This window comes from Semicossyphus pulcher, unplaced genomic scaffold, assembly GCF_022749685.1.
Source record: "Semicossyphus pulcher isolate SPU_LCO1_2020_fin unplaced genomic scaffold, fSemPul1.0.p SCAF_13, whole genome shotgun sequence".
Taxonomy (NCBI): Eukaryota; Metazoa; Chordata; class Actinopteri; order Labriformes; family Labridae; genus Semicossyphus; species Semicossyphus pulcher.
The window spans coordinates 29,494,485-29,503,847 of NW_027211637.1; the positions used below are offsets into that span (position 1 = coordinate 29,494,485).

At 45.2% G+C, this 9,363-nt stretch overlaps 1 protein-coding gene across 1 annotated transcript in view; it reads right to left on the bottom strand.

Annotated features, from left to right (window-relative positions):
- xkr7b (XK, Kell blood group complex subunit-related family, member 7b) overlaps window positions 1–8,900 on the bottom strand; it is a 79,007-nt gene extending 70,107 nt beyond the window's left edge. The window contains exon 1 of the mRNA XM_069659495.1: window positions 8,293–8,900. Within this exon, the coding sequence (XP_069515596.1) occupies window positions 8,293–8,900 (608 nt within the window). The remainder of the gene's footprint in view (window positions 1–8,292) is intronic.
- Between the last annotated feature and the right edge of the window lie 463 nt (window positions 8,901–9,363).

Genomic DNA, 9,363 nt, shown 5'->3' on the forward strand with positions numbered 1-9,363 from the left:
CAAAGAAGAATCTGAAAATGCAAAAAATGAAAAGCAATGTTCTGTTGATCTTTAATAATTAAGATGAAAAAAAAAGGTTGAAATTAAAAGTCAAATTGAATTATGGATTTGAAAAATCCTCACGTCCCTCGTCATAACAGCAGCACACATTTCTGCCAACTGAGAGACAAGCGTACGAGGAATAAATGAGACTCGACACAACCTGGAGCATCATGAGTATGAATGTAGAGTTTCAGCTCATCACGGAAACTCTGCGGTCGATCATCGTTCAGCTCTCTGTGCCGCGGAAAGAGCAGCTCTGCGAGAAAGCTAACGTTATGTTTTTAGAGTTTAAAGTCACATAATCTGGAGGGAAAGGACTGACTTTTTCTCCTTTTGTGGTCATTCTTCCAACATGGCTGCCAATCGCTCGTTACCCCGGGGAGGCAGCGTCTAAAGAGCCTCTGAGTGACAGGCCGAGAAATTAAAATGAAAAGTAAGAGCAATAATCATTCAGCCACTTCATTTATGAATGAACAGCCAAGCAAATCCTCACACACGCACACACACACACACGCGCGCGCACACACACTCAAAGCTCAAAGATCTGTATGATTCAGCGTATTGAGCTTCGTCGAGGCTGCCAGTTAGCCACTCGGGCTGATTATTAGCGGACACGGCTAACAGTCAGACCACCTGAGCTGAGTGACCATTTGGAACCAATTCAATTACTGCTCCCTGGGATTGATTGATCTGGTCTGGCACAGACAGGAACCAATTGGATTGTCCTAAAAACTGCAAAGCTGGCCGACCACCGAGCTGACCTCCAGCCAGGAGTGAAGCTGATGCCTTGTCAGTCCGTCCACCTGTCTCTCCATCTGTCTGTCCGCCTGTCTGTCCACCTGTCTGTGCTCTGCCTACTCTAACACTGTCTGTCTGATTCTAAATAAAAAGCTTTAAACACAACAAAAAAAAGAATGTCCGAATGATAAAAAAAAACAAAAATGAAGCTATATTAGCTTACCGTATTAGCATGCATTTGCTAATTAGCATCATACGTGAAGAACAGATTAGGATGATGGTGATGTCGTTAGTTTTGCAGGTATTTGAACATGAAGTAAGGTGGCATGAATCTTTGCACCCAAAACAACAAGATTACTCGGTGATAAAATGCTACAATCATCTACCTTCTCTCAGAGTGCTACATCTGCTTCAGTTACAGATTCCTACAATTCCCAGAATGCCTCTCAACAACCCTCAGATAAAGAGGTGTGACCTTGCTGCGTTTCAGCTGTGGATTTTAAATGTAGATGGAGAAAAAGATATCAGAGAGTCTCCACTCGAGAGAAAAGGTGAGTCGACCTTGATCAAACCCCAACCTGTCTTCATACTGCAATGCATTATGGGTTTCCGTGGCTGTAGATAGAGGTCGGCGCATCTCTTTTGAGAGGGATTTTTCCCCAAGATTGCACATCAAGACGAGAGACTAAAAAACATCTCTGTCTCGCTGCTGGAATTATCCGGACAGGAAGTTTAATTATCTGTCATATTCAGAAAATCACAACGAGCTGCATGTTTCTCTGTCAGCGTTTACACGGATTATTCTTTAATGACCGACAGAGAAGCACGACAAACAAATCAAAAGCTACAAGTCAGCAAAAACAGGGATTTTTGACTTAATCTGCTGATTTAAATGGGAACAAAAACAGCGGCTCAGTCGATGTTCGCTGATTTCCTTCTCATATAAACTTCATCTCAGACAAGTTTGTTTTTTTCAGGTATTAAATCAGAAAATGTCAGACGATTTTTTTCACAGAGAATTTGTAGTCAGTGAGCTGAGCGTTCACTATAAACAGGCTGAATATAAAACATGTTCAGCCGGCAGGATCTGCAGCAGACAGACACATGAAGGTGTTACTCATCCTCTGTTTAAAGGTCAAACGGGGATTAAAGATGCAACTGATACGTCCAACTGTTTATCACATTAATCTGATATATATTAAGATCACACAGATATTTAAGATGATTTTTATCTTCCTTAATTCCAATTTTGGTGTTAAAGATGTAAAACAAAGTCCCAGTTTAATCGCTCAAATCGACATCCTTTAATCTCTTCTTTTTTCCCCCCAAACAACTCCAGAAAACCAAAAGATCTTCATTTACAACGACCTAAAACATTAAAACAGGGCTGTGTCTCATCGTTTAGACTCCGCCCCTTAGTGTCAATTAGTGTCTATCTCAGCTGTCATTGGGCGAGAGGCGTGGTTACACCTGGACAGATCACAGGGCTGAAACACAGAGACAGACCTTTAGCCTTTTTTACACTGCGGTTCCGTAACGAAGCTCGATCCTCACGCCACCTTTGTCATTCTACATTGGACCAAGCAACGCTGGCGTCAAGCCGACCCGTTGCGTGTTTTTACACGGCGTTCCAGCGTTGCGGAAGCAAAATGTGCGCAAGGTGTAAACAAACAGCATACGCTTTAAATACACACACACCATTTCACCTCTATTACTACCTTTGATGCCGTCTCAGAGGACGAATGACTTCGCCTCACATTTCCGCCTCCTTGCGTTCTACACAGAAGGCGAAGCAGACGCGTAATAATCCTAGCAGTGTAAAAAAGGCTAACCTTTCACGCTCACATTCACACCTACAGGCAATTTAGAGTCACCAATGACCTAACGAGTGTGTGTTTGGACTGTGGGAGGAAGCCATGCATGCACGGGGAGAACATGCAAACTCCACACAGAACGGCCCCCTACGTCTGAACCGGAACTCGAACTAGGAACCTTTTAGCTGTGAGGCGACGGCGCTCACCACTGCTCCTCCGTGCAGCCCATGGTTTAATATCGACCCCTTTATTTCCAATTAAAGGAAATGGACATGATCAGTTCAGGGGGACAGATTTAGCCCCTTCTTTAAAAAAAGTTGAGGCATTTACAAAATGTTGGGGGGGCTTTTAAAAAAGAGATTGATGCATAAAGATGTGTTAAAGCTGTTATTCATATCTTTACAGCCTCTCTATAGTTATGATGCATTAGTTCACAGAATAATTGAAACATTTCCTCACAGTCTTTCAGATGAAATTGTTCACACTCTGTTTTTTATAGCAGCTTGGAGTCAAAGAAAAACAAACACAATTTGTGTTTCTGGAAATAACTGCAGTGGAACATCGGAGCATGCTTCATTTCATCCCCACATATAGCCGCGCTGATGTCTGGAGCCTGGGTGAAGTGAAGATATAGATTGGACTGTGCAGCGCTGCATCAGAGGTCAGCAGACTGAGAAATGTGCTCCAGTTTTGGGGGTTTGATACTTTAGACAACAGAGAGCTCTCAATAATGTGGAAAACAGCTCCTGAGCACAAAAGCAGCTCCATAAAACGTCCTCACGGGCATCCACGAAATACAACTTGTGTCAGTGCCTTACAAAGAGCCTTTACACTTGTGTGGTTTGATTATGTGAAACGTTAAAACAAGAGAAGATTAAAACAGTCTGAAAACAAACATTCAACCTACAAAGACAGGAAATAAATCTTTTCCATCACCTGAAAACGAATCATCCCAGCATCTCGATATATTCCTTCAGTTTTTACAAAGCCGTCAGAGGGATCGACAGATAATAACACATTTTCAATCGACATCTTTCCTACCGTTTAAAGTCTTTAAGTCTTTTGACCTGCTGACAGATTTTAGCCATGAAACGTTTAGACCTTAAAGTCGAGCTGAAACGGCATTTCGAGAGTATCTAGCTTCCGTATCGTGACGTATTTCCGAGTGAAACAGGACGTGCAGGCGGGACATATCATTAGAGGGATTTGATTTGATCATTGAGAAGTGGGCGTAGACAGACGTTCTCCACAGCGCAGTAGCTAGCTAACTGACCGAGCGTTCTTGGTGCTCTGTGGCTAAATGTTGCAGATTGATTGGTTGAAACTGTTTGGTGCTAACTTACGTAAGCACGCGTGAAATTTAGTTTTACCGGAAGAAAAAATGATCTGATTTTGATTTAAGAATACAAAGAAATGGAAATTTTAATTTTTATATTGTCAAATAGATGCACAATATTACTGGGGATGTGATCTAAAAGGATTAAAATTACATTTTTCATTTCACCTCGACTTTAAAGAAGTAGCAGTGACTTTTGCATGACCTTTCTGTTGGAAGAAGTTGCGTCTAAAGACGCTGTAAAGGCTACAGCCATGTGCCAATAGTACGTCTGTTCCGTGCAATGACTGCATATAGGGATCTCCATCTACTCTCATCGTACAAAGTACCCCCCAAGGTAGGCACTGCCATCTTGCGCTGGTGATGTCATTTGGAGCCAGAGCTATGCAGCATAGAGGTTCACGGATGGAGCCGACGTAGCCACTTCCGCAAACCAAAACACACACTTAAATTAATCGCACGTCGGCGTGTTAAACAGCAGAACAGCTTCTCCTCTCGCCATTCCTCCTCTACTCTGCTACTCGGGAACAGAACGCTGCAGGAGCCCCATTTGTCCACAGAGCTGTCAGTCATGAGGCCACACCCCCTTTTTATAGCATCAAATAACTAATTAGAAGTTGTCTGAAAAATGAAAAATTTTGGCCTATATTGTCAAATAGATGCACAATATTACTGGGGATGTGATCTAAAAGGATTAATATGACATTTTTCATTTTACCTCGACTTTAAGTTAGCAGAAAAAGAAGCTAAGCTAACGATAGCAGCAGCTCAGCTCGCAGCCCCTTTTTTTTAACAAGAAACTGCTTTATTTCATGTTTATTTATGAGGTTTAATTATCTTTAAGATAAATATCGATCAAAATAGAATAATCAGGTTTTTTTTGCAATATCTCCGAGCCCTACTTCCAGCTTTTCCTCGTCTTCCCGTCTCTGCCGTCCTGCTTCAGTGCAGAAATGTTTCAGGTGACGTGCTAACATATTCCAGCTTCGAGAATAACCTGATTTCACATTTCAGGTTTCGTTCTGTAACTTTTAAATGTATTGAGGTTCAGTTGTGACTTTTCACAAAAGATCCGACCTGAATCACACGCTCCGCTGCAGGTGTAACTCCTGAGATGTTTCCACACGTGTTGAATAAACCTCATCAAATCTAAAACCGGAGTCAGACTCTGAGTCACAGCGAGGGGCGTCCAACTCTCCCGGCAGCAACTATCCCATTAAAACCAACTCATTCTCATTCTCCGGCTCTCAGCATCTTATTGTTGTTCATTAAAGCAGTTCATTACCGAGTCTGCATGTAATTATTCTGCTGTGAATTCCCACATGCTCTATTTTGGAATTAGATGGTGTTAAAAATGTGTTTTCCTGTTTCCGCCTGCCTTCACAGAGAGGTCAGAGGTCGGCCGCAGCCTCGGAGCAGGAAGTTTAAAGGCTCAAGGACATTTCAGCAGAGGTCGACTCATTTACTCACCAAATAGAATCATTACAACCACAAGCAGAGCTTCATCCTATCAGACCTGAGACCAGAGCTGTACCCGACAGAGACACTTGATCCGGATTTTACTGTTCAATATAAGCGACAAATATTCACGCCTTTCCTTATCCACGCCAGATATTAGACCAGTTGTCTTTCTGACACTACACAGATGAAGTTTCGAGTTGAGTTTCGTCAGTTAGATAGAGAAAGTTACAACTTGGCTCAAAGGCCCTAAAAAATCCACCAAAGAGATTTAAAAAAACACTGATTTCCTTTTTGTTTAAACTTAAAACCTTTACGAATCATTCAGCTTCAAAAACCTTATAAATGATGAGCACTGAAGGAGGTCTAACCATGGACTGTATAAAAAGATGGCCGACATGACAGCTCCCTGAAAGTGAAGCCAAACCCTCTCTATCGCCCCCTGCTGACTGGCTGCAGTATAGCTCATAAGCCCCGCCTCCTCCATGTTAACAGATGGGACATGAGTCAAACTATAAAATCAAAAAAGTCAAATAAATGTTTCTCTGTCATTATAGTTAGTTCTTATCATGCTGATTTATGTCCAAGTGTTCATTTTTCTGACACTTTTAGTTAGTTATTTGATGCTATAAAAAGAGGGTGTGGCCTCATGATTGACAGCTCTGTGGACAAATGAGGCTCCTGCAGCGTTCTGTTCCCGAGTAGCGGAGTAGAGGAGGAACGGCGAGAGGAGACGTAACTAACACTAACACTACAGTCATTGAACTTTCCATAAAGCGTGAATATCTGCTTCAGACCGACACACGAAGCTGTTCTGATGTTAAACACGCCGACGTGCCGGATCCTTGCAGTTTTTTCAGTAAGTTAAGTGTGTGTGTTGGTTAGCAGAAGCGGCTACGCCGGCTCCACCCGCCGATCTCTACTGCGCAGCTCTGGCTCCAAATGACGTCACCGTCGGCAGATGGCAGCGCGCGTCACAGCGGGTATTACGGCTTCAATTTCATACAATGAGAGCAGATAGAGACGCGTCGTCCGTCTGTGTATAAACATCATGGTCCTAACCTACAAACAAGCTGGGCCCCGAGAAAAAAGTCAGATTGCAGATAATTGGGCTGCTTGTAAAACTCCTCTGAACAATGACGTGTCATTGGCTTGTAAAGTTTACATCCTGACGTGCTGCTGCTCCTGCTTTGCTCTGCTTACAGTGACCCATCTAAAAGGCTAAATTGCAGAAATTCTACAGACAAAATAGAAGACAGCTCGGGGTCTTCTCCACTGATGATTCGGTTTTTCACCCTTTAGGGGGCAACTTTAAGCTTTAAACTCTAAAGGAGGTCAAAACAACAACAAAGTCAAGTTGAAAAGCTGACAGAAGCTTGTCAGTACGTTTTACTCAGATGTTTTAAAACAAGAACACAAAACCTTCCACAAATTCACGACAGGAACACGGAGGAAAAACAGACTGAAGCTAAAAAAAATTACATTTTCTTTTCCTTCTTTGTCGCTGCAGGATGAAATATAGATTTTAAACTATCCTCTGACTACGTTTGCGTCTTTTGAAAGCTGCTACAGAATGATATATGTCTGTTTGTAACACTTGTCTCTTCTGCAGGTCTGACCTCTGGATGTTTGATTCTATTACCTCAGACTCGTGTCAGACTTGTGGGCGGTTCTCACAGTTCTCACCTATTACAGTCTTCGGTCTTCACCGAGTCCAGATGGCTTTTTTTTGTTTTCCTTTTTTCTCTCTTGTTTGTCTGTTTCGGCTTTCCTTCCTTGCATCAGTGTCTCCGTGCAGCGGACTGACAGGCTGCTCTGCTGTCACTCAGGTGTCGGCTCATCACATTTCTTCACTATTGCATGTGCAGGTGATGTTTATATTCTGTGGTGTATCTTGGCTGTGCAAACTTATTTAGATTGTTAGTTTTATGCAGAAATGTGCAGAAAGATGACATACGGTGACAGGCAGATTGCAACGGTGGAAGAAATATTAAGCAATGAACACACAACCTGATGATGTGTGAACCTTGAAGTATGAAGAGTGTAGCACGGCTCTGGAGGAATCAAATCAAACCACATATCAAACATGGAATACACACACTTCGAAGCACAGGCCAGCAGGACATACTGCTGTGTTGCAGGTGGAATGCTCCTTTAAACATTTGCCCATGCATCCTCTCCTTTTATATTTTTTTCCGTCCCATGTTTGCTCTCGTCCAAAACTAGCCGGAGTGTGCAGGAGGAAGAAGATTCAGTTCTGAGATCAGTAATGTGACAAGCAGCCAGAGGAGGAGAGGAGCAGCGGGTCTGAAGCACAGAGCTCTGATGATGCTCCTGTCAGCATGTCAGGACCATGACACACACACACACACAGATACACACACACACACACACACACACACACACACACAGGAAGCAGGCAGAGATGCTGCATGTTAGAGCCCCTGTATGCAGCCGCTCACAGTCTGTCACAGGAGGACCAGCAGGGCAGATGGACAAAGAGGCTCATTCACAGCACTTCATATTTTTACTATGACTGCTGGAAGTGCCGTGTGGAAGTGAGCGCTGCAGATTCCGCTTCGTGGCGACAGAATTTCGCTCTTCTCTGGTTCATTCCTGCACATTTCTGCCACCAGTGCATGAAAGGGAAAGGTAATATTTTGGGGGATACGCGCACAAACATGCACGTGAACGGGCATGGACGCACGCACACGCAAACACACGTAGCGAGCACGTACGTACACACACTCCACATCTACAACGCTATCCTGCTGGGAATGCAATGCTCACATGTGCAGCGCGCACATATCAAACACTCACCAGCACGTATGCACACACGCGCTCACGCACACACACATGCACACCCCTCTTGTTCCCCAGCACCCGAAAAACCAGCGGTCCTACCTCCACACTTGCCCCAGCTGCAGGACGTGAAGCACGGATTGAAAGACCCACATGCAGATGGTGCAGCACCTCCGCGGGGCTCCGACTCCCCCCACCGTCGCAGGCGGGGTAGAGGACGTGTAAACCGGGGTAGCATTCGCAGCGTTCCCCGCCGCCGCGTTCCCACCGCGCTGGTCGCTGTCCTTGGTGCTTAAACTGTTGTCGTCGAGCGTGGCCGCTCCGCCTGCCGCGCCTGCCGCCGCCGCGCCGGTCCCGCTGCCGCTCGCTGCTCCGTCCCCTCCGCTCAGCTCCGAGTAGTCATACACGAACCACCTGAAACTCAAAACCTGGACCACAGCGGAGGGCACCACGACGAAGACGAGCGTCAAGCCGAACCACCAGTAGTCACCTCTCAGGTAGTAGTCGGCGGCCAGCCACAGGTCTGTCGCGCCATCGGAGAAAAAGACGAGCAGGGCGCACAGCACCCAGCAGCAGTCCAGCAGGGTGTAGGGCTTCCCGCCGGCGGCGCTGCAGCGGGGCCGGGCGGCGGGGATCCCCGGCTCCGAGAGGCTCCTGGGCGTGTTGTCATCTTCCACAGACACCGCTGCTCCATCCGACTTAGCGGCCATGTTGGTTAGGATAGGAGAGAAAGACAGAGAAAGAGGTGGGGATACGGGAGAGAGAGAGAGGGAGAGAGAGGGAGGAGGGAGGGAGGGGGCTGGCTGTGTGCAGGAGAGAGAGAGGGAGAGAGATTACATCATAACTAGCCTCATCATCAGCCAATTAATTGTGAGGCATCATTACTAACAGTGCGTTTAACACCATGGCACCAGCGCGATGTTTGCAGGACATTCAGCGCGAGCACACAATCATCTGCAAACAACGATGACCTGCAGGGTTTTTATTCTTCATTCCCATCGTTAAATCTATCAGAGACATTCGTCTGTGTCTGCAGCAGCAGCAGCGGCGGCGGCTCTCTGCTGCACATGACAGCACTGTTGTTAAATCCAGGTTTTATATGCTGAGTATCAGGTTCTCATCATTTTTACTATAAATGTTGTAAACCGGTGCCTGTTTTGCATCCTGTGCTTG